Below are 26,609 nucleotides of genomic sequence, written 5' to 3'. Positions count from 1 at the left end.
GAATAAAGAGTCGACATTTCAGGCAAAGACTCTTCATCAGAATTGGAAAGGAAGGGGAAAGGATCCTGAATGAGAAGGTAGGGGGAGGGGAAAGAGTACGTCTGCAGGTGATAAGTGAGACAAGGTGAGGGTGAAGGTGAGTGGGTGGAGGAGGGTGTTTGAAGTGAGAAGCTAGGTGATAGATGGAAGAAATAAAGGACTGAAAAAGTTCTTGTTATTTATTGCAATTTATTTACAATTGCATTTGCAGTTTGTTGTCTTCTGCACTCTAGTTGATCTTTAATTCATCCTGTTATAGATAGTAATCTATAGAATTGCTGAGTATGCCCACAAGAAAATGAATTTCAGGGTTTTACATGGTGACACATATGGACTTTAATAATAAAGTTTACTTTGAATTTTGACGAAGGAATCTTTTAGGAGGGTGAACCATGGGAGAAAAGGAGTAGGAGGGGCACCACAGAAAGAAGATGGGCAGCCAAGGAGAAGGGAAGGGGTAAGAGGGGAACTTGAGTAGGGCATTGAAAAAGAGAGAAGGGGAAAGGGGAAGAAATTACCAGAAGTTAGAGAAAGCTATACCATCAAGTTGGGGCCTACATAGACAAGATATGATGTGTTGCTCCTTCTACCTCAAAGTGGCCTCATGACGGCATCTTTTAATTGGAATTCAGATCAATATTGGAAGGTTAAAAATTGCAAGGCAAGTTTAAGATGCCTGAATGTAGGCTTATTGGATAACTCCAAAAAAATAGACTTTATTGACAGCTACATTAGTTCATGATTTCGGAACAGATGTCAAAGTATTGCAAAATGTGTACAGCACAGAAACAAGCTATTCAACTGCACAGATCAAAACTGCTGGCTCTGTTCTGTACCTTCACGCCTTCATTTAATCTTATGAATGTACCCTTCTATTTTTCTTCTCTTTCCTTTGCTTATCTACCTTCCCTTGAATGTACTGTATCTATTTAATTTGCATCAACTGGTGTGTAGAGTTGAAAGCTCCCTATTCTCCCTCTCATACATATTTTTGCAAACTTCTTATATCTATGGACTATGTTCTGGTCTTAACAGCAAGTGAACATCTGCTCACTGCTTGTACTATCACATCTTAAAGGCTAATGCCGAGGTATTTTCATATTAGCTTATCTTTTATTTAGAGATGCAGCACAATAACAGGCACTTCCAGCTCAAAGATCTGCACCACCCAATTACGCCCATGTGGTCAATTGACCCTACTAACTTGTATATCTTTGGAATGTGGGAGGAAACGGGAGCACCCAGAGGAAATCCACGTGATCACAGGAGAATGTACAAACTCCTTACAGACAGTGGTGGGAATTGAACCACAGTCACTGGTACTGTAAAGTGTTACACTAATGTGAGATGCATCAGATTTCCCCAAATATTTATGAGAGGTATAACCTCATAATTCTGAAACACCTCCAGTGGAAAATAATTTTGTACTTAACTTCCATGCCATTTTCATACACCAGAGTTATTAGCAGTACAGCTAGATGGGGTCCTGTCAAGATTCTATACATAACCTCTCAATAAGCATCCTCCAGAAAGGCTATAAGACCATAAGACACAGGACCAGAATTAGGCCATTTGGCCCTTTGAATTTGCTCCACCATTTGATTGTGGCTGATTTATTTTCCCTCTCAATCCCATTCTCCTGCCTTCTCCCCGTAACCTTTCATGCCTTTACTAAACAAGGACCTATCAACTTCCATTTTAAATGTACCCAATGATTTAGCCTCCACAGCCATCCGTGGAAATGAATTACCACTTGATAAGTCAGCTCATAACCAACTTTTTATGTGCAATTAAGGGTGGCCAATAAATCTCAGTCTTGGCAGTGAAGCCCACATTCTAATAATGAGTAACTTTCAACTTATTTAAATATTTCCATAAATAGTTCAAAGCAAGGGATTTTTTTGTTTAAAAATACAAAGTTGTCAAGATCCTAGGACTGAAAAGTTGCCCCTTCATGGACTGGTCATTGGAACATTACATGCCTGACCTCCATGAATCAACTGCTACTGACATCTGGGGAGATAAACAATCAGAAATTTAAAGTTAGTGCAGCCAAGCAAGGGTTTCCAAGTTTAGTCATTGATGTAGGAATCCTCCTAAAATTCTTGCACTTATTTTTATAAATGAACACACTGCAAAAAGAAAACAACGCTTTCTTCACTTCTCTTTCAGGCTTCTTTGTTGCAATTTTTAATAATCTGGTAACTTCTGTTCCTCCAACCTTTTAGATATGTATTTCTTCTCCAGGGAGAAACATTCTCTAGGAGACAACGCCAAGCTTCAGTAAATTTGACTTCGGGTAAAAAAAAATTGATTACTGCCAACTTTCACAGATGAGTGTATGTAAGTAGAAGCTATCAGTGGCCACAAGACAGAACATGCAGCCATCTTCCACAACGCAGTTTGCCATAGTCACCACATACATAGCTCCTCAGTTAGTTCAATTATGTAGGAAGGAAAAATTAGATTGATCTTAGAGTAAGTTAAAAGGTCAGCACAACATCATAGGCTAAAGGGGCTGTAATGTGCTGTAGTGTTCAATGTTCTAAGCTCTGGGTTTATCCACTGATGAACACCATAGTTAAGTACAAAGAACAGGATTAAGAGAACACGAAAGGCAATGCACCGATGAACTACAGGCAGCTATGATGTGAAGTTTTCTCAGAATAGAAAAATTATTAGCTCTGTGTTCTGAGAAGCATGATGAAGGCGGCTAAATGTCTTTACAAAAAACTGAAAGCTAAGATAACCATAAGATATAGATGCAGTATTGGGCCATTCATTCCATCAAGGGGAATTAAGGGTTATGGAGAAAACGCAGGCAGGCGGAGATGATCTTATTGAATGGCAGAGCAGGATCGATGGGCCAGATGGCCTACTCCTGCTCCTATTTCTTACATTCTTATTAAGTCTGCCCTGCCATTGAGTCATAGCTGATATATTATCTCTCTTAACCCCATTCTCTTGCCTTCTCTCCAGGAAAGAAATTCCTCCATCTCTGTTCTAAAGGGACATCCTTGTATTCTGAGGCTATGCCCTCTGGTCCTAGACACTCACACGATTAGAAACTGGATGTCCACTCTATTCAATATTCAATGAGAACCCCACCCCCCACCCCTCATTGATCCAAGCTCCATCAAGAGCAGGCCCAGAGCCATCAAGCACTCCTCATAAAGTACACTGCAAAAGTCTTAGGCACATATATATATAGCCAGAGTGCCTACAACTTTTGCATCATACTGTAGTAATTTTATGTTTTGGACTACACCGCTGCGCAAAAAAAAGACAAATGTCATGACACGTAAGTGATGATAAACGATTATGATACAGGTCTCTATTGTGGGCTCAGTGTGCAAAGAGGGCAGAGAGAGTGAAATCATGGTTCGAAAAGGAGAAAGGAAAGGGGAGTGAGCAGAAAGCACCAGCGAGGCATTCTTTAATAATCAGTAAACCAATTGTTTGTAATCAAATGACCTTGCCAGGTGTCTAAAGGCTTGGTATGTTTCCACTCCACCCCAGAACACTCCTTCTCTGCCACCTGTCACACACCCCTCCCACGGTGGTCTGCCCCCACCATTCCCAACATCCTTTCCTCCCACCACATTTACAAATTTGCTCTCTACCCCACGTTGACAAATAACGTAAGTCTAAGCATCAGACCTATACATACATGCCTTAAGATTTTGGCAAAGCACTGTCTGTTAACCCTTTCATTCCCGGGGTGACTCCCATGAACCTCCTCTGAACCTTCTCTAAGAGTATATTTAGGTCCCCATTCAGACCTCTTATCTTTTCTCACCTGCTTATCACTTCTCCCTGGGTCCTCTCCTCCTTCCATTTCTCCTATGGCCCACTCTCCTCTCCTATTCAATTCCCTCCTCTCCAGCCCTTTATCTTTCCAACCCATCTGGCGTCATCTGTCACCTTCTAACACTCCCCCTACAGTCTTATTCAGGCCTCTTTCCTCTTCCTTTCCAGTCCTGATGAAGGGTCTTGGTCAGAAACGCCAACTGTTTATTCATTTCCATAGATACTGCCTGATCTGCCAAATTCCTCCAGCACTGTGTGTGTGTTGATTTGAGTCAAGTCAGTGGTTTCATCATACACAAGTGACGAGGCTGCTGGTGCTGATAAGAAGGCAGTCAAGAAATCTCCAAAAGTGTTGGCTGAAACCATTTGTGATTTTGGAAGAGAATGCCATATATTTTTTGCCATTGCTTCAGTCTCATGGCAGACATCCCTTTACACTTCACTCTTCCTTCTTCCCACCTGTCCCTCATTTAGTGGTTTACAGCTGCTGTTATCACCACTCTGGTCTGCAACAGATCAAGAGCCAAGCTCATTCATTCTATCTCTCCTCTGCCCCTTCGCCCCAAGTGATTTTAGGTTTGTTTCATCGAGTGCAGACACTTGAAGCACAGACTGCTTCAGTCCTTCAGCTGTGGTGCATAATTTACTGCACCTGCAAGAAATGCATTGGCAATTCCCATGTGCATTAACAACACTCAGCTCCCTATCACCACGACCCTCTCTTCCCACATTTGTATTTTGTTTTGTCTCTAACTGGCTACACTGACATCTAAAAGTGGATTTCAAGAATGCTTCTGCAACTTAATGTTGGTCTCCAGCACAATGCTTACCTGTATTTTTAGATTAGATTATGAGGACATGCAGTCCTCTTTTATTGTCATTTAGTTATGCATGCATTAAGAAATGATACAATGTTCCTCCAGAATGATATCACAGAAACACAACACAAACAAGACTGAAAAAATGACAAAGACCACATAATTATAACATATAGTTACAGCAGTGCAAAGCAATACCGTAATTTGATAAGAGCAGAGATGGGCATGGTAAAAATAGTCTCAAAGTCTCTCGAAAGTCCCATCATCTCACGCATTTGGAGAAGGAAGAAAAACTCTCCCTGCCATGAGCTTCCAGCGTCGCAAACTTACCGATGCAGCACCCTGGAAGCACTCGACCACAGCTGACTTTTGAGTCCGTCTGAAAACTTTGAGCCTCCAACCAGCCCTCCAACACAGAGCACCATCTCTGCCGAGCGCTTCGACCCTTGCCCCGGCAACAAGCAATAGGCAAAGCCGAGGATTTGGGGCCTTCCTCTCCGGAGATTCTCGATCGCACAGTAGCAGCGGCAGCGAAGCGGGTATTTCAGAAGTTTCTCCAGATGTTCCTCCGTGCTTCTGACGTCTGTCTCCTGTCTCCATCAAATCAGGATTGTGCATGGTACCTACTTACAAATACGATATCATTTCGGAGCAGCCGCGCGCAATGCGTTGCGTCGCCATCTTCTCCTCCCACTACATGCATTTTCGATCGTATTTTATTAACTTACCTGTGGTAATATTTTGTTTTCTGTGCTGTGTGTGGTTTGTGTGTTGTGAATGCACTATGGTCCGAAGGAACATTGCTTCATTTTGTTGTATATATGTACAGTCAGATGACAATAACCTTGAACTATTATTCTCTGATCTAATGATTGTGGCAACGTGTAGTGAGGAGAGGCTGATGACATGGCGAATTTGCAGACAACAGGATGAGCTGCATGTTAAAGGTGGACAGAATTAAAACGGGTGAATATAGGACTGAAGGTGTTATATTTGAATGCACACTGTATACGCAATAAGGTAGATGAACCAGCAGCGCAGTTGTAGATGGGCAGGAATGGTATAGTAGATGTCAGTGAATCATGGCTGAAAGAAGATTATAGCTCAGAGCTTAATGTCCATTGTAATGAGAGGACAAGCAGGAAGACCGGGGCGGGGGGGGTGGTGCGCCATTACTTGATTGATTAAAAAATGAAATCAAATCATTAGAAAGAAGTGACATAGGGTCAGACAGTGTTGAATCATTGTGGATAGAGCTAAGGAACTGCAAGGATAAAAAGACCCTAACGAGAGTTGTATATGGACCTCCAAACAGCAGCAAAGATGTGGCTGACAAATTACAATCGGTGATTGAAAAGGCATGCCTAAAGGGCACAGTTACAATAATCACGGAGGACTTCAATATGCAGGCAGATTGAGAAAATCTAGTTGGTGCTGGATTCCAGGAGAGGAAATTTCCAGAGTGCCTACAAGATGGCTTTTTAAGAGTAGGTTGTGGTTGAGCCCACTAGGGGATCAACTATCCTGGATTCAGTGCTGTGAAATGAACAAGAATTGATTCAAGCACTTAAGGTAAAAGAACCCTTAGGGGCAGTGATCACATGATCAATTCACCCTGAAATTTGAGAAGGAGAAGCAAAAGTCAGATGTATCAGTATTACAGTGGAGTAAAGAGAATTACATAGACATGAGAAAGGAGTTGGCCAGAACTGATTGGAAAAGAACACTGGCAGGGATGATGGCAGAGCAGTAATGGCTGCAATTTCTGGAAGCAATTCGGAAGGCACAGGATATAAACATCCCAAAGAGGAAGCAGTATTCTTATGGCAAGATGGCACAACCGTGGCTAACAAGAGAAGTCAATGCCAACATAAAAGCCAAAGAGAAGGCATATAATAGAGATAAATTAGTGGGAAATTAGAGGATTAGGAAATTTTTAAAAACCAACAGAAGGCAACTAAAAAGTCATTGAGAAGGTAAAGATGGAATACAAAAGTAAACAAATGATTAATATTAAAGAGGATACCAAAAGTTTCTGCAGATATATAAACAGTAAAAGAAAGGTGGAAGTGGATACATGAACATGGAAAAGAAATTGCTGGGGAGATTGTAATGGGAGACAACGAAATGACAGATGAACTGGATAAGTAATCTGCATCAGTCTTCACTGTGGGAGACAACTAGCAGTATGGTGAAAGTTCCAGATGTCAGGGGTCATGAAGTGTGTGAAGTTACCACAGAGGGAGAATATTGTTGGGAACGTGAGAGGTCTAAAGATACACAAGTCACCTGAACCGATGCTGTACACCCGAGGGTTCTGAAAGAGGTGGCTGAAAAAAATCAAGGAGGCATTAGGAATGATCTTCCAAGAATCACTAGATTCTGGAATGGTCACAGAAGACTGGAAAATTGCAAATGTTACTCCACTCATTAAGGAGGGAAAGAGGAAGAAGAATGGAAACTATCAGCCAGTTAGTCTGACCTCAGTGGTTAGGAAGATGCTGGAGCCATAGTCAGCATGGTTTCCTCAAGGGAAAATCTTTCCTGACATATCTGTTGGAAGCCTTTGAAGAAATAACAAGCAGGATAGACAAAGAAGAATCAGCTGCTGTTGTGTACTTGGATTTTCAGAAGGCCTTTGGCAATTTGCCACACTGCTCAACAAGCTACGAGCCCATGGTATTACAGGAAAGGTTATAGAATGGATAAAGCAGCGGTTGATTGGCAGGAGGCAAGAGTGGGAATAAAGGCAGCCTTTTCTGGTTGGGTACCAGTGACGTTTGGTGTTCCACAGGGGTCTGTGTTGGGACAGGTTCTTTTTAAATTATGTCAATGATTTGGATGATGGAAATGATGACTTTGTTGCAAAGTTTGCAGACGATATGAAGATAGGTGGAGGGGCTGGTAGTTCTGAGGAAGTAGAGAGGCCACAGAAGGATCTAGACAAATTAGGAGAATGGGCAAAGAAATGACAGATGGAATACAGTGTTGAGAAGTTGATGTTCATGCACTTTGGTAGAATAAATGAAAGGATTGACTACTTTCTAAATGGAGAGAAAATACAAAAATAAAGAGGTGCAAAGGGAGTCCTTGTGTAGGATTCCCTAAGAGTTAATTTGCAGGTTGAGTGTGTGTTGAGGAAGGCAAATGTGATGTTGGCATTCATTTCAAGAGGACTAGAACATAAAAGCAAGGATGTATTGGTGACAATTTATAAAGCACTGGTGAGGCCTCACTTGGAGTATTGTGAGCAGGTTTGGGCCCCTTATTGGAAAGGATATGCTGAAACTGCAGAGGGTTAAACGGAGGTTCGCAAAAATGATTCCAGGACTGAATGCTTGTCATATGAAGAGCATTTGATGGCTCTGGGCCTGTATTCACTGGAATCCAGAAGAAACGATGGGTGGCCTCACTGAAACATATTGAATGTTGAATGGCCTCGATAAAGTGGATTTGGGGGAGTTGTTTCCTAAGGTAGGAGTGTCTCAGACCAGAGGACACATCCTCAGAATAAAGGGGCGTCCTTGTAGAACAGAGATGAAGAGGAATTTCTTTAGCCAGAGAGTGGAGAATCTGTGGAACACTTTGTCAGAGGCAGCAGTGGAGGCCAAGTCTTTATGTATACTTAAGGGAGAGGTTAATAGATTCTTGACTGGTCAGGGCACGAAGGGATAACGGGGAGAAGACAGGAGATTGGGGCTGAAAGGAAAATTGGATCAACCATAGTGAAATGGTAGAGCAGGCTCGAAGGACCAAATGGCCTAATTCTGCTCCTATACCTTATGGTCTTATGGTCTAATTCATTCCCCACACTGGCAACCATCTACAAAGAAGTTGTACTTTCACAACCTTGGCATTGTATCTGAGAAAAATACCTTTGACCATCCAGCTGCTGGTAAAGGTCTCATCCATAGCATCTGCTTTGATCTTTAGATTTGAATTTTCCAATTCTCTTGTATCATTTTCCACTTCAATAAACCTGAGATCATCCAAAACTTCAATATCAATATCCTGTCTCATGCCATCTCTATCATTTGGTATGTGCATTTTAACCTGAGTCTTCAGTCTATCTATGCTTCAACTTTTAAATTATCAAATTCTTCCACATCCTTACCCTCTGCAAGTTCTTCAGCATCCTCCAGCACACAACCCTTGTTTATATTTAATTCTAATCAGTTCTTCATGCCATACCATCACCTCGCTAAGTCCCAAACATTGTAATAAAAGAATGACAGTGCTTAAATTCAAACTCATCTGTGTTTTAATGTATTTGAACTCCACTAAATTATTACAACAAAGAAAATTCAAGTAAATCACTTCCTCAAACAGAAATACAACCTGTTCACTAAAACTCATTAATTAGATTTAATTGTAAAAAAAAACTCACTTAAAAGGTGATGCACGATATTCTCAGGCTCTCAGACAAAATGAGAATAGAAATATAGGTTGAGTACCATTATCTGAAAGGCTGGAGCCAGGTGGTTTTGGATATTCGTATACAGTATATAGTGAGATAGCTTGGGATCGCCGTCATTTCTGACGATACTTATGTTCTACCAGTAAGCAGTCTTTGTATTACACTTGTTCATCACACTCATGTACTTAACAGTAAAAATTATTGCATAACACTAATGTAATGAAAATATAAACAAAGGCAGCACAGCCACATTAGGAGAATACCTGAATCAGCTGTTAAACAACAACAAACAACCACAGGTTTTCAGTGTCCACTTATAATGCCATGTTTTGATTAAAAGGTTACGAAGAGACAATATAGGAGGAGAATTAGGCCATTTGGCCCATCGAGTCTGCTCTGCCATTTCATCATGGCTGATCCAATTTTCCTCTCGGCCCCAATCTCTTTCCTTCTCCCCGTATCCCCTCACGCCCTGACCAATCAAGAATCTATCAACCGCTGCCTTAAATATACATAAAGATTTGGCCTTCACAGCTGCCTGTGGCAAAGAGTTCCACAGATTCACCACTCTCTGGCTAAAGAAATTCCTCCTCATCTCCATTCTAAAAGAATTCCCCTCTATTCTGAGGCTATCTCCTCTGGTCTTAGACACTCCCACCAGAGAAAACATCCTCTCCACATCCACTCCATCAAGGCCTTTCACCATTCGATGGGTTTCAATGAGGTCACCCATCAATCTTCAGACTTCTAGTGAATACAGGCCCAGATTCATCTAATGCTCTTATTACGACAAATCATTCAATCCTGGTATCGTTTCTGTTAACCTCCTTTGAACTCTCTCCAGTTTCAGCACATCCTTTTGAAGATAAGGGGCCCCAAAACTTTTCACAATACTCCCAGTGAGGCCTCACCAGTGCTTTATAAGTCTCAACATTACAACCTTGCTTTTATATTCTAGTCCTCTTGAATTGAATGCCAGCATTGTATTTGGCTTCTTCACCAAAGACTTAACCTACAAGTAACCTTTAGGGAATCCTGCACATGGACTCCAAAGTTTCTTGGCACCTCAATTTTTAAAAATTTTCTCTCCATTTATAAAATAGTCAACCCTTTCATTTCTCCTACCAAAGTGCATGACTATACATTTCCCAATACTGTACTCCTTCTGCCAGTTCTTTGCTTATTCTCCTAATCTGACCAAGTCCATCCGTAGCCTCTCTACTTCCTCAAAGATTCCTACCCTTCCACCCATCTTCATATTGCCTGCAAACTTTGCAACAAAGCCATCAATTCAATCATCCTAATCATTGACATGTAACATAAAACATGTGACTAGTGGGGTACCGCAAGGCTCAGTGCTGGGACCCCAGTTGTTTACAATATATATTAATGACTTGGATGAGGGAATTAAATGCAGCATCTCCAAGTTTGCGGATGACACGAAGCTGGGCGGCAGTGTTAGCTGTGAGGAGGATGCTGAGGGGATGCAGGGTGACTTGGATAGGTTAGGTGAGTGGGCAAATTCATGGCAGATGCAATTTAATGTGGATAAATGTGAAGTTATCCACTTTGGTGGCAAAAACAGGAAAACAGATTATTATCTGAATGGTGGCCGATTAGGAAAAGGGGAGGTGCAACGAGACCTGGGTGTCATTATACACCAGTCATTGAAAGTGGGCATGCAGGTACAGCAGGCGGTGAAAAAGGCAAATGGTATGCTGGCATTTATAGCAAGAGGATTCGAGTACAGGAGCAGGGAGGTACTACTGCAGTTGTACAAGGCCTTGGTGAGACCACACCTGGAGTATTGTGTGCAGTTTTGGTCCCCTAATCTGAGGAAAGACATCCTTGCCATAGAGGGAGTACAAAGAAGGTTCACCAGATTGATTCCTGGGATGGCAGGACTTTCATATGATGAAAGACTGGATCGACTAGGCTTGTACTCGTTGGAATTTAGAAGATTGAGGGGGGATCTGATTGAAACGTATAAAATCCTAAAGGGATTGGACAGGCTAGATGCAGGAAGATTGTTCCCGATGTTGGGGAAGCCCAGAACGAGGGGTCACAGTTTGCGGATAAAGGGGAAGCCTTTTAGGACAGAGATTAGGAAAAACTTCTTCACACAGAGAGTGGTGAATCTGTGGAATTCTCTGCCACAGGAAACAGTTGAGGCCAGTTCATTAGCTATATTTAAGAGGGAGTTAGATATGGCCCTTGTAGCTAAAGGGATCAGGGGTATGGAGGGAAGGCTGGTGCAGGGTTCTGAGTTGGATGATCAGCCATGATCATACTGAATGGCGGTGCAGGCTCGAAGGGCTGAATGGCCTACTCCTGCACCTATTTTCTATAAAAAGAATCAATCCCAACACAGTCCCCTGTGGAACACCACTTGTCACTGGAAGCCAACAAAGAAAGGCTCCCTTTATACCCACTCTTTGCCTCCTGCCAATCAGCCACTGTTTTAACTATGCTAGAATCTTTCCTGTAATGCCACGGGTGTAGGATAGGTATATTCCAAAAACAAAGAAATACCCAAATGACAAAATGGTACAAATATGGCTGACAAGGGACGTCAAAGCTAAAGTCTTTAAGAAAGGAGGGAGACAGCAGAAAGGAAATTATAGACCAGTTAGCCTGACTTCAGTGGTTTGGAAGATGTTGGAATCAATCATTAAGGATGAGGTTATGGCATACTTGGTGACACAAGGCAAGATAGGACAAAGTCAGTATGGTTTCTTTAAGGGAAATCTTGGCTGACCAACCTTTTGGAAATCTTTGAGGAGATTACATGTCAGATAGATAAAGGGGATACAGTGGATGTTGTATATTTGGATTTTCAGAAGGCCATTGACAATGTGCCACACGAGGCTGCTTACCAAGTTATGAGCTCATGGTATTACAGAACAATTACTAGCATGGTTAGAGCATTGGCTGATTGGAATGAGGCAGCATATGGGAATAAAATGATCCCTTTCTGGTTGGCTGCCAGTGACTAGTGGTATTCTGCAGAGGTCAGCATTGGGACAGTACAGTACATCAATGATTTAGATGATGGAATGGATGGCATTGCTGCCAAGTTTGCAGATGATACAGAAATTGGTGGAGTGTCAGATAGTGTAGAGGAAACAAGAAGGCTGCAGAAGGACTTAGACAGATTAGGAGAAATGGGCAAGAAAGTGGCAAATGAAGTACAATGTTGGAAAATGCATGGTCATGCTCTTTGGTAGAAGAGATAAATGTGCACACTATTTTCTAAACGGGGAGAAAATCCAAAAATACGAAACGCAAAGTGACTTGGGAGTACTTGTGCAGAACATCCTAAAGGTTAACTTGCAGGTTGAGTCGGTGGTCAGGAAATCAAATGGAATGTCTGCATTCATTTCAAGAGGTCTAGAATATAACAGCAGGGATGTGATGCTGAGGCTTTATAAGGCACTGGTGAGGCCTCACCTTGAATACTCTGAACAGTTTGGGGCTCCTTATCCAAGAAAAGATATGCTGGCATTAGAGAGGGTTCAGAGGAGGTTCACAAGGATGGTTCCAGAAATGAAAGGGTTATCAAATGAGGAATGTTTGATGGCTCTGGGCGTGCACTCACTGGAATTTAGAAGAATGAGGGGGGATCTCATTGAAACCTTTTGAATTTTGAAAGGTCTAGACAGAGTAGATGTGGAAAGGACGGTTCCCATCGTGGGGAAGTCTAGAACAAGAGGACACAGCCTCAGGATAGAGCAGCATCCATTTGAAACAGATATGCTGAGAAATTTCTTTAGCCAGATAGTGCTGTATTTGTGGAATTTGTTATCACAGGCAGCTGTGGAGGCCTAGTTATTAGGTGTATTTAAGATGGGAATTGGTTGGTTCTTCATTAGCCATGGCATCAAAGGTTATAATATGAAGGCCGGGAAGTGGGACTGAGGAGGGGATAGAAGTATCAGCCATGATTGCATGGTGGAGCAGACTAGATGGGCCAAATGGCCTAATACTGCTCCTCTGTCAAATGGTCTTCTGGTCTATGGTCACTCCAGAATCTCATGATTCTTGAAAGATCATTGTTCATGCCTCCACTACCTCTTTAGCCACCTCTTTCAAAGCCCCAGGGTATACAAGTCCAGGTGACTTATCTACCTTGAGACCTTTCAGTTTCCCAAGAATCTTCTCTCTCATAATGGTAACTTCACATACTTCATGACCCCTGACAACCGGAACTTCCACCATACTGCTAAATCTCTTCCACAGTGAATACTGATACAAAATACTTATTCAGATCATCTGCCATTTCCTTGGATCCAATTACTACCTCTCCAGCATTAATTTCCAGTGATCAAATATCCACCCTCACCTCTCTTTTACAGTTTATGTATTTGAAGAAAGTTTTGGCATCGCCTTTGATATTATTCACTCGCTTACTTTTGTATTCCATCTTTACCTTCTCAATGACTTTTTTTTAGTTGTCTTCTGTTGCTCTTTAAAAGCATCCCAATCCTCTAACTTCCCATTAGTTTTTCTCTACCATATGCCTTCTCTTTGGCTTTTATGTTGGCTTTGACAGTTGTGTTATGTTTTCTTTAGAATATCTCTGCCTCTTTCGGATGTATACGTCCCGTGCCTTCTGAATTGCTTCCAGAAATTCCAGCCATAGCTGCTCTGCCATCATCCCTGCCAGTGTTCTTTTCCAATCAATCCTGGCCAACTCCTCTATCATACCTCTATAATTCCCTTTCGTCCACTGTAATACTGATACCTCTGACTTTAGCTTCTCCTTCTCAAATTTCAGGGTGAATTTGACCATATTATGATCACTGCCCCAAGGGTTCTTTTACCTTAAGCTCTCAGATCAATTATGGTTAATTGCACAACACTCAATCCAGGATAGCTGATCTTCTGGTTGGCTCAACCACAGGCTGCTCTGAAAAGCAATCTCGTAGGTACTCTAGAAATGCTCCCTCCTGGAATCCAGCACCAACCTGATTTTCCCAATCTACAAACATATTGAAACCCCCTAAGACTATTTTAACATTGCCCTTTTGGCATGAATTTTCAATTTCTCATTGTAATTTGTAGACTGCATCCTTACTACCGTTTGGGGGTCCATATACAACTCCCATCAGGGTCTTTTTACTCTTGCAGTTCCTTAGCTTTGTCCACAATGACTCAACATCCTTCCAATCCTATGTCACTTTTTACCAGCAGAGTAACACTAGCCCCTCTGCTTTCCTGCCTGTCCTTTCGATACAATGTGTACCCTAGGACTTCAAGTTCCCAGGTATCAACTTCTCTCAGCCATGATTCAGTGATGCCTACAACGTCATACCTGTCAATCTGCAACTGTGCTACATGTTCTTCTACTTTATTCCGTCTACTGTGCACATTTAAACATAACACCTGCAGTCCTGTATTCATTCTTTTTGATTTTGTCCACCTTTTACATTGCAACTCATCCTGTTGACAGCAATTTTGCCCGATTAAAAGCCTCTCCTCAATACACATTGCTTCTGTTTCCTCCGCCTTTCCTAGGATACTTCTTGCATTAAAATATAGGCAGCTCAGAACAGTAGTCGCACTATGCTCAACCTTTTGATTCCTAATTTATCTGAGGTTTACCAACATCTGCCTCCACAAACACTCCACTAACTGTTTTGGCGCTCTGGTTCCCCTCTCCCTGCAACTCCAGTTTAAACCCTACCATGCAGCATTAACAAACTTGAGTCATGATGAAGGGTCTTGGCCCGAAACGTCAACTGTACTCTTTTCCATAGATACTATCTGGCCTGCTGACTTCCTCCAGCATTTTGTGTGTGTTGCTTTCCCACTAGGATATTAGACCCCCTCCAGTTCAGGTGCAAACCGTCCCTTCTGCCCATGTTCCACCTTTCCTGGAAGACAGCTTCATGATCCAAAAATGTATGCCCTCCCTCCTAAACCAACTCCTTACCCACATATTAAACTATATAATCTTCCTGGTTCTGACCTTACTAATACATGGTATGGGTAGCAATCCTGAGATCACAACCCTGGAGGTCCTGCCCTTTAACTTAGCACCTAACTCCCTGAATTTCCTATGCAGAACCTCATCGCTCGTCCTACCTACGTCACTGGCACCTACATGGAGCACGACCTCTGGCTATTCACCCTCCCACTTAGAATGATGAGGACTCAATCGGAGACGACCCAGGCCATGGCACCCAGGAGGCAACATACCATCCAGGAATTTCATTCTTGCCCACAAAACCTCCTGTACATTCCCCTGACTAACGAATCCCCTATCACCACCGCATGCGTCTTCCCCCCCCCTACCCTTCTGAGTCACAGGGGCAGAGGTCAGTGCCAGAAACCCAGCCACTGTGACTTTCCTCTGTTAGATCATTCCCCCCCAACAGTATCCAAATTAATATCAACACACATGAAAGTTGCTGGTGAACGCAGCAGGCCAGACAGCATCTATAGGAAGAGGTACAGTCGACGTTTCGGTCCGAGACCCTTCCTCAGGACTAACTGAAAGAAGAGATAGTGAGAGATTTGAAAGTGGGAGGGGGAGGGGGAGGTCCGATTTCGAAAATCTCCCTTTCAAATCTCTCCCTATTTTCGGATCTCCCCCTCCCCCTCCCACTTTCAAATCTCTCACTATCTCTTCTTTCAGTTAGTCCTGACGAAGGGTCTCGGTCCTAAACGTCGACTGTACCTCTTCCTATAGATGCTGCCTGACCTGCTGTGTTCACCAGCAACTTTGATGTGTGTTACCTAGAGCTTTTCTTTTGCTTTCTCTGAGTGAAGGCTCTCTTCATTGAAGCCTCGAAGAGCTAAAGCTTTGCTCAAGATCACCACTCTGACTCTGTCCACTCAGATGATAGCTGCAGCGATGATACATTACACCCTTTCTATATTTCACTTTTTTATATATAAAGGTCTTATGTAAGATATGAAAACAATCAGCACTGTTAATTTGTTCTGGTGTTAGACTTTCATCAGTGACAATCTTCGCAAACTCATCAATGAATTTCCCATAGCTTCGTGATCAGCAAATGCTTTATCTTATCTTTAAAAATTTAATGCTATACATTTTCTTAAATTTCTGCAAACAGCCTACGGAATATTCACAAATACTTTTAATTTTCAATTTGTTATGATATATCTTTGCTCGTTTCATGATCAGCATATGTTCACTCTGACGCTGATGAATCCATTCTTTCAATACATGATCAAGATCTTCATTTTTCACTTCAATGCAGTTTTTTCCTATTTTTTTATTGACTTCTGTTCTTTACAGATGTGAGGTCACTTCTCGGAACTGTCTGTGGAACACATTGTCTGGGAACCTTCCACGCACCTTGCGGAACTTTCCATTTGTGACGTCATATCAGTGCTCAGAAAAATTTCAGACTTCGAAGGTTCTTGGATTTTGGAATTTCAGATAAGGAGTAACTCAACTTGTATCTTTAATTTCACATAGAGATCAGAATCAAATTTATTATCACTGACTTATTCTTGATATACGTGTGCTAGTGATAATAAACCTGATTCTGATTATGACATGAAATTTGTTTTTTTGCAGCAGTAGTAAAGTGAAAAAATATCAAATCTATAAAGTACAAAAGTAAATAAATAATGCAAAAATAAGTAGTCTCAACAGTTCAAGGAATCTGATTGTGGAGCGGAAGAAGCTTTTCCTAAATTTTTCAGTACGCCTCTTCTGATGGTGGTAACATAAAGAGGGGACTCAGAATCACGTTTAATATCACCGGCATAAGCCATGAAATTTGTTAACTTAGCAGCAGCAATAATACAATCACAATGCAATAAGTACTAATAGAGAAAAAAAACTGAATTACAGTAAAGTTACAGTAAATATATATATAATAAATTAAATAAATAGCGCAAAAATAAAACCAAAAAAGTAGTAAAAGTGTTCATGGGTTCAATGTCCACTCAGAAATTGGATGGCTGAGGGGAAGAAGCTATTCCTGAATCATTGATTGAGCACCTTAAGGTTCCTGTACCTCCTTCCTGATGGTAACAATGAGAAGAGGGCATATCCAGGGTAACAGGGGTTCTTAATGATGGACGCTGCCTTTTTGAGGCATTGCTCCTTGAAGGTGTCCTGGATACTACAGGGACCCATGGACATGATGGAACAGACTAAGCGTACAGCTTTCAGTAGCTTATTTCAATCCTGTGTGGTAGCCACCCACCCAGCCCCCATACCAGATGGTGATGTAGCTAGTTAGATTGCTCTCCACGGTACATCTGTAGAAATTTGTGATTGTTTAAAGTCTCAGATGGTGAGGATCTTTAACGATGGATGCTGCCTTCTTGAAGCACTGCCTCTTGAGACATCCTTGATGGTGGGGAGGTTGCACCCGTGAGGAAGCAGACCGAGTCTATAACCCTTTGCAGCCTCTTGCGATTTAATCCTGTACACTGGAGGCTCCATACCAGTAATCACTCAGAATGTTTTCCAGGTGACATCTATAGAAACTTGCAGCAGTTTTTTGGTGACCTATCGATCTCCTCAAACATATAATGAAGTAGAGCAGCTGGCATGCCTTCATGTTTCATACAATCAACGGGTTGGGCCCAGGATATATCCTCTGAGATGTTGACTTCCAGGAACTTGAAGCTGCTCACCCTTTCCACTGCTGTCCCCTTGATTAAGGGCAGATGTGTGTTCTCCTGACTTCCCCTTGCTTAAGTCCACAAAGAGTTCCTTGATCTTTTTGACGTTGAGTACGAGGTTGTTATTGCAACACCACTCAACTAACTAATCAAGCTCTCTCCTGTAAGTCTCCTCATTGCCATCAGAGGATTTTGCCAACAACAGTGGCATCATCTGCAAATTTTTAGATAATGTTTGAGCTGTGCCTAGCCACAGTGTAATGAATGTGGAAAGAGTAGAACTGGGTGCTAAGCACAAATCATTGAGGTGCACCTGTGTTGATAGTTAGCAAGGAGAAGTTATTCCCTATACACACTGACTGTGATTTCCCAATAAGGAAGATAAGGATCCAGTTGCAGACAGAGGTACGGAGACCTAGGCTTTGAAGTCTGGGGGAATGATGGTCTTGAACACTGAGCTGAAATCGATAAAATTGGCGTGTGTTTTACTCTAGTATGGTGCTCCAAATTAGAATGGGGTCAGGAAGATTGTGTCCACTGAGAATCTGTTGTGGTGATAGCAAATTGCGGCAGGTCTAAATACGTTTTATTATTTTCTTATATACATAATGCATTACGTATAGCAGTGTATTATGTATCTTTCATAGTATATCATGATCTAATATTCATAAGAACATGTGAACTTGAACAAGAGCACTTGGCCTTGAGCCCGCTCCAGCATTCAAAGTTCAAATAAATTTAATAAATGCCTTAACATTCATTATCTTGCAGGCATTCACTGTAGAACAAAGAAATACAATGGAATCAATGAAAATCTACACACAAGCAAAGACTGGCAAACAATCAATGGGCGAAAGAAAACAAATGGTGCAAATGCAAAAAAAAACTAATTAGTGTGCTCAATGAGTAATACTGCTGATCCAATAATCACATGAACTCCATATTCCTTAGTGATATTTCACCTTCTGTATTTGCCATAACAAAAAAATTCAAAACCTCTTCTTCCCCTGCCTTTTGTTGAAGAGTATCCATAGACTCATGACTTTCAGACAAAATCAAAATCCTCTCATCACTGTCTTTAAAGGACAACGAGGATTTTAGTCTCAAAACTTCAAAAATTACCTCTAGTTGTAGACTTTCCCTGAAAAGAAAGCACAGATCCACATCCAGCTTGTACAGCCCCCACAAAATCTATTGTGCTTCAGTCAAGTTGCCACTTACTCTTATAAACTTCAGCAAGTACAAGCCTAGCTGGCCTAACCATTCCGGATACCTGTCTAATATAACGAATAGATATCACATGATCATTGAACACAACCTATGACTCACTTTCAAGGACTTTGCAACTCATGTTCAAACCATCACTTATTTACTTGTTTATTTATTATTACTTGTTTCTTTTTATATTTGCACAGTTTGTCATTCTTTGTGTACAGTTTTTCATTGATTCTATTGGACTTTTTTGTTCTACTGTGAGTGCCTGCAAGAAAATGAATCTTAGGATAGTATTCGGTGAGATATATGTACTGTGGTAATAAATTTACTTTGAATTTTGAACCTGTGTATAGATACATTTTGTTTATATAAATTCAAAAACATTAGCTTATTCTTTCTAGTTTTGTTTCGTTAAATCTAAACATGGTTTGGAAAAATGGCACAGAAATGCTTCCTATGACCTAAATAAAACTTTTAGATAGAAAAAGTCAAATCTTCAAAGTTTAAGTAAATTTTATTATCAAAGTATATATATGTCACCATATACAACACTGAGATTCATTTTCTTGTGGGCATATTCAATAAATTTATAGAATAATAACCATAACAGAATGAAATATCACCTAACTTGGGTGTTCAGAGTACAGAAGACAACAAATGGTAAATACAAAAAAAATAAATACCCAATAAATATCACAAACTTGAGATGAAGATGAAGATGAAAAATCTTCAGCAAACGTTACAAAATTACACAATAGGTCAAGAATTCGCTTGAGTGGCCTTCACAAACAAGCAACTGATAATGTTTTGCATGCGGCCAATCATTGGGCTGTTTTACTATACAAGCACCAATTTATGTCCAACAAATCAATGCCTCTGGTGGAGATATGCCATATCAATATCTTAGGTCAAAGTCCATAGTAAATTTATTATCTAAGTACGTTTGTCACCGTACACTTTATTGAGATTCACTTTCTTGTAGATATTCACAGTAAATACAAAGGCAAACAATAGAATCAATGACAAGCTGCACACAGACAAAAAATCAATATGCAAAAGATAAAATAAAATAATAAATATTAAGAACATGAATTGTAGAGTTCTTGAGTTGGGAGGCGGGGTGGAGATACGCCTCTACCAAGGGAGGTTTAAGGCGCTCCTTCCTTCCGCTTACCTGCAGGTCACCCTTGGGCAAGGTGTAGCACCTGCTTAGCTCCCCAACCCCCGATCAGGGTCACATGAAACCATGGGGGCAGGTGATGGATGGTCATATAAACAGCTGGTGCATATCACAGTCCCAGTTATGCGACCACTGACACCAAGCAGACAATCTCTGAAGAGTATTGATAAGGCTTGGGGTCACTCATCCTGTAAAGGCACTGCTGGAAAGAAGGCAATGGCAAACCACTTCTGCGGAAAAATTTGCCAACAACATTCTTGGATATGGAAAGACCATGATGGCCCATGTCACATGGCAAAGCACATAACAAATGAGAGTTCTTGAAAGTGAGTCCATAGGTTGTGGAATCAGTTCAGCATGGAGGTAAGTGAAGCAATCCTCACTGGTTCAGGAGTCTGATGGTTGAAGGGTTAGAACTGTTCCTGAACCTAGTGGTGTGAGACCTAAGGCTCCTATACTTTTTAACAATTAACATTTCCAAATTTCCATATTCTATAATTTTGAAATTGCAACCTTAAAACAATATCTACAAATATATTGTTATTTAATGCTCACCTTGTAAAACAAAGCATTGTCATATTCTCCATAATTCATCATTCACAATTACCACATTCACTAATGCCTTTAACAGCTGGTGAAATGGGAAAAGCTGCTTGTTCCATGGGGTTTACACACAATTTTGTTATAGTCTTCATCATTTCTACTTCCTATTGATCATTCACAATCAGTAATGCCCTTAACAGCCAGTGAAATTAAATACTTCTTGTTCCACACAAATTTGTGGCATTCCCTATTCAGTAGAAGACAATGCATTTTTAAAATGTGTTTGAATCTGTAAATTAAAAGTAAGACTATCCTTACCTTCTTGTCTTCCTGCTCATTTGCTTGCCTCTTCTCCTGACTGTGGCTGTCAGTGAGAGTTGCCCTCTCCTCTTGCTGCCCATCCTGCTGCTGCTGGTGGTGGTGTTGTTGCTGCTGCTGACAGCCGCTGCCTCCAGACCCCTGAGCGTGGGGGATGGGCTCCAGGCTCCCGTTCTCCCGACACTGAGAAACTCCGTTTACATCCATCTCGGTCTCCCGAATTCACTACATGGCACAAGATTTAAAACAACAAAATCAGGATCGGCTTCACGCCACCTTTTCAAGCCACGGGCAGGACACAATGCGAGCTTCGCGCCCGGGAACCGTGGCAAAATCGCAGACTTTTGAATTTGTCCTTGTGCAATGGCCTTCAGTCGCCCTGAAGAAAAAGCAAACGCTAACTAAGCAGATGAACTCGGCGTTCAGTGGGCAGGGCTAATTTACTTTATACCATCGGGTATGGGGAACAGCTTCCACCACAGCTCTGGACCCATCCCAAAGTTACAAAAGACGAGGGGAGGGGGAGAGTGATAAAAAAAAATTCCCAGGATTATTGCAGTGTGTCTGATGGTGTGCTCGCTTTAAGAACCGCTTAGAAGAAATGACAACCAAAAGTTAAAGCCCCTTCCGAGGGAATGGCGAAATATTAAAAAAAAAGCCCACGCGACCTCGAAAGGCGGATGCAAGAAACGAGTACCCAACCTGCGAGATGCGGTGCGGGCGCTGACACTCCGGCATTTACACGGCTAGCCGGGTTCCACTGGTGCTCATCTATCCTCTGTGTGACCGTGGCTCTCGCACTCGCACTCCGCCCGCGTCGCGCCACGCAACCCCTGCACAACGAGAACCGGGGTGAAGAGAATGCAAGGGGGAAACATTCGGAGGAGGGGGGGCGGGTAATCAAAATCTTTCCTCTCCACTCCTGTCCTGAAAAACCTACTGTTCCCAGTTTCACAAATAAAAAGGGCCAAGCATTATTATCGACCTTGTAGAAAAAAATAAAACTCTTCTGAATGAGATCTAGTGAAATTGCATCAAGTTCAAAAATTATTACCCAGGGACCTAATTTCTGCATCTGTTTCATCACCAATGTATTAAAATGCAGGCCTTGTCCATTTCACTGCAATAGTTTACAAATTAAAATACTGGTGTGTAAAGTATACATTTAACCATCAAGTTTGCAATTGTATTGAAATGTCAATTACTCCAGAGTTAATTGAATTATTTCAGCAATAATTAACGCAAAAGGTAGCATTTTTTCCCAAAAATATCAGGTAGCTGTGTAGAAAAGACAGTGACTATATCTCAATCTAGTTAATATTCGAGTTTGCAATATTCGAGTCCTATTCATGTTCATAATTATTATATTGGTAAGGTCAACTGGCAAAAGACTGAAAAGTGTTGATATGCAAAAGGCACTCGGTGCCCTTGTGCTCAAGTCCTTGAAACCAAGCAAGTGAAAAAAATAATAATTGCAGATGGGTGAAATCTGAAATGAAACCGGAAGGTGCTGGGGAAAAAAACTCAGAATGTTAAGCAGCATTTGTGGAAAGAGGAACAGTTAATATTTTACAGGGGTGCCGGGTTGGGGGCTGGCCCCTACTGTCAGTGATCGCTCAGTGGAAAACAAGCTGGATTGCACTCATCTGCAGTTGTACAAGCACATTCTTGAGGAACGTGACTCCAGGACAACATCGCATGTACCATCAATCTGCACACTCAAGGACTTGGATTATGTATTTGTTTGCAACTATATGTTTTTTTCTGCTATTGTAATTATATGTGCTCTATGGTGCTTGTGCTATGTGTGACTGTTAGTTATGTGATTTGCACCTTGGCCCCAAAGGTACACTTTCATTTGGCTGTATTCTTGTCTCTGGTTGAATGACAATGAAATGTGAACTTCTTTTGAAGGGCTCCAAGCCTAAAGCATTAACCACTTCTCTATCTACAGAAGTTCCTTCACCTGTTGAGCATTTCTATATTTAAAATAAATAAATATCATTTTTTTAAGTCATGCAGCAGACAATGTGAAAGGCAAATTACATGTTCGCTTTAGTTAGTGGAGGATTTAAACACAAAAGTAAAGACTTCTTATTGTAATTTTACAAAGGCTTGGTGTGATCAGTTTGGTATTCTTACCCCTAAAAAGATGCCCTTTTTTTAAAGGAATTTCTGCAAAGATTCACAAGATGGGATCCTTGAATGGAAGGCCTAGCATGTAAGAATGATGGAGAAAAGATTAAGCTCATTTCTTAAGAAAAATGAACGTGGACTTCAATGAAATATGAAAAAAATGTTAAAAAGAGGTCAGCTGGGAAGATTTAGAGAAGATTTTGCCTCTGGCTGAGATCTAGAACTAGAGGTCAACATCTCAAAAAAGGAGCAAGCCATTTAGGACTGAGAATGAGGAGAAATTTCTGCACTGACAGTGATGAGTCTTAGTAATCCTCTTTCATAAAGTTCATTCAAAACAGTGGTCAACAGTTTCCTCCAAATTAAGGGAATCAAAAGATTAGCAAACAAAGCAAGAAAACAATATCTTCAGGTAGAAGGTCATCTTTGATCTCATTGAATGGAAGAGCAAGCTTGAGGAGCTAAATAGTTTACACCTGCTGTATTTCCTTAAGGCCTCTTGTGCCAATGACCAAGGAACAATAATAGTCAATCATGGATAATATAAATGTTTATGCTGATGTCATCCAACATCTGGACCATTACAAACTGAGTCAGAATTACAGTTGAATGACAAAGAAAGCAGCATTTTAAAAGTATTCCCCCATTTGTTTTATTTTCATCAACAACCAATCTAAACTTGAGAATGCAAGATGATTTTGACACAGTTGGAGTTAACTAATGGTGGGGAACTTTGACACTCAATCTTACATTTCATGATAGCAGAGTGGGGATGGAGGGGAATTAAATTAAATTTGGGAAAATACTGAAAATCTGTAAGTTTTTATTATAGCCATGTAAAATTTGTGTGTGTGTATCTTGCCCTGGGAAGCAGAAGTTATATAGAAGGTGAAATATTAGGCATGTCACCAAAGATTTGAGCAAACTTCTACAAATCTAACATGGAGCGCATTCTGACTGATTACATAACTGCCTGGTATAGAGGCATAGCATCAGAAAAACCTGCTGTGGGTAGTAGGCTCAGCTAACTCTGTCATAGGCACGAGTCTCCCCACCATTGAGGACATCTTCAAGTAGCGATGCCTCAGGAAGGCGGCATCCATCATTAAGGCCCTCACCTTCCTTTCTTGATATTGGACAAACAAACTCCTCTGAATTGTTTCCAATACATTTAGAGTTTCCTTTAATTTAGGTGGCGTGTGGCCAAGTGGTTAGGGCGTTGGACTAGCGATCTGAAGGTTGTGGGTTCGAGCCTCGGCCGGGGCAGCGTGTGTGTCCTTGAGCAAGGCACTTAACCACACAACGCTCCAGTCTACCCAGCTGAGAATGGGTACCGGCAAAAATGCTGGGGATTAACCTTGCGATAGACTGGTGTCCTATCCGGGGGCGGGGGAGTCTCATACTCTCAGTCACATCACGCAACGGAAACCGGCATAAGCACCGGCCTGATGGGCCACAAAGCTCATGACAGTCTTTAATCTTTAATTTAGGAGACTACACAATACACTATATTCAGATTTTATTTTTATTATTTTATTTAAGGATACAGGACAGAACAGGTCCTAATTGCCCAACGAGCAACACCACCAAGTAACCTATCTATTTAACCCTAGCCTAATCACAGGACAGTTTACAATAACCAATTAACTTACTAACCAGTACATTTTTTGGAACGTGGGAGAAAATCCGAGCACCCAGGGTAACCCATTCATTCACGGACAGGATATACAACTCTTTACAGGTATTGTCAGAATTGAACTCCAAACCTTGATGCCTTGGGCTAGAATAGCATTGCACACACTGCCATGGTGCCCCACTCACTATGGTACCACATGGTTTCATCACTCCCCTATAATCTCCTTACTTTAGTATTCAATTTCCGTGCAATAATATTCTTTCATTTTTCCTAATACAGTTCCTGAATACTAGTCTTCTGCAAATCTTGCACTTGGACAACCAAATGCCTCTGCATTTTGGAGCTTTGCAATCTCTTACCACGTACATAATATTTCTTCTTTTAAACACGAGATTTTACAGGTTCTGGAAATCGATGAGACTGACATAGGTGGGGGGCTTCTTTGTTGAGCACGTTCAATATTATTCTCAATATTCTACTACTTCACATTCCCATTCCAACGTGTCAGGCCATGGCATCTTCTACTGCCATAATGAGGCCACTCTCAGGTTGGAGGAGCAACACCTCATGTCCTGTCTGGATGGCCTTCAACCTGATGGCATGAACATCAATTTCTCTAACTTCTGGTCATGTCTACCCCCTACCACTTTTCTCTTTTTCCATCCCCCAGTCCGGCTAGCCTCCAATCCCCCTCTTCTCCTCACCTGCACATCACTTCTCTGATGTTCCTCCTCCTTCACTTTCTCCCATAGTCCTCTCCGATCAGATTCCTTCTTCTTTAACCCTTTGTCTCTTCCATCTATCACTTTCCAGCCTGCTACTTCATCACTTCTCCCCCACCCACTCACTTTCCCCATCACCAGGTTTCACCTATCTCTTGGCAGTTTGTACTCCTTTCCCTCCTCCCACCTTCTTATTTTGGCCTTTTCCCCTTCCTTTGCCGACCTGATGAAGGATATCAGCCAGAAAAATCAACTGCTTATTCCCCTCCATAGATGCTGCCTGATCCGCTGAGTTCCTCCAGCATTTTGATTTTCTTGTTTTACTTGTCATAATGGGCAATCATTTTGCATCTTCCCAAAATAAGACTTAATTTGCCAGATTTTTACCAGTTCAATTATCCTTTGTAGCCTCATTATGTCTTCTATACAACTGACCTCCATACCTACCTTTGCATCATCTACAAGTTTAGCAACTTTTGGTCCTTTCATCCAAGATATATGTATAAATGTTAATAAGCTAAGATCTCAGCATCAATCTCATTGAGATACCAATTATTGTGGGGGCTTATATGGGAGGCAGGGTTTGAGGGTCAGCACAACATTGTGGGCCGAAGGGCCTGTACTGTGCTGTACTATTCTATGTTCTATGTTCTATTCCATCTCAGCAACCAGAGACCCATTTGTACATAACTTTTGTTTCCTATTGCTAACCTATCTTCTTTTCATGCCAGTATGCATCGTTCTACAATTTTCCACAATGATCTTCGATTTAGCACCCTTTGGTGTTCTCAGTATAATTATCCACTGGCTCCCCTTTTTTCACATAAAACTTCTTCAAAGAAGTCGATAGATTGGTCAAGCATCATTTACTTTTTACAAACCCATTTTGAATTAGCTTGATTACCTTTTAGTTTCCTAGCTGCCTTGCTAGTATCTCTTTAATAATCATGTCATGCTTTGTCCCTATGACATAACTGGCCTGTAGTTTCCTCCCTACCTGATTCCCACCCCTTTTTGAATAAAGGAGTTACACTTACAATTTTGGAATATTTCCTGAAACGATTTTTCAAAACTAAAACCAAAGCCCCTCATTTTGAAAAGGGAGTCCATTGAGACACAAGAGATTTCTCAGCCTGCAGTTTTGAATGTTTCTCAGAACCAC

General features: G+C 41.3%; 1 protein-coding gene across 4 annotated transcripts in view; it reads right to left on the bottom strand.

Annotated features, from left to right (window-relative positions):
• The window catches only part of LOC134357816 (RNA-binding motif, single-stranded-interacting protein 3), a 1,318,209-nt gene extending 1,296,419 nt beyond the window's left edge, over positions 1 to 21,790 (bottom strand). For all 4 annotated transcript variants that reach the window (XM_063069497.1, XM_063069500.1, XM_063069498.1 and 1 more), the window contains exons 1-2: positions 21,656 to 21,790; positions 20,954 to 21,178 (exon numbers count right to left, since the gene is read on the bottom strand). In XM_063069497.1, coding sequence (XP_062925567.1) covers positions 20,954 to 21,160 — 207 coding nt within the window. In that variant the 5' untranslated portion in view covers positions 21,161 to 21,178; positions 21,656 to 21,790. The remainder of the gene's footprint in view (positions 1 to 20,953; positions 21,179 to 21,655) is intronic.
• Positions 21,791 to 26,609: the final 4,819 nt, after the last annotated feature.

The sequence above is a fragment of the Mobula hypostoma genome, chromosome 17 (assembly GCF_963921235.1).
Source record: "Mobula hypostoma chromosome 17, sMobHyp1.1, whole genome shotgun sequence".
NCBI classification, from domain to species: Eukaryota; Metazoa; Chordata; class Chondrichthyes; order Myliobatiformes; family Myliobatidae; genus Mobula; species Mobula hypostoma.
Note: the sequence above shows the minus strand (reverse complement) of the source record. Positions and strands in the feature narration are given on the sequence as shown.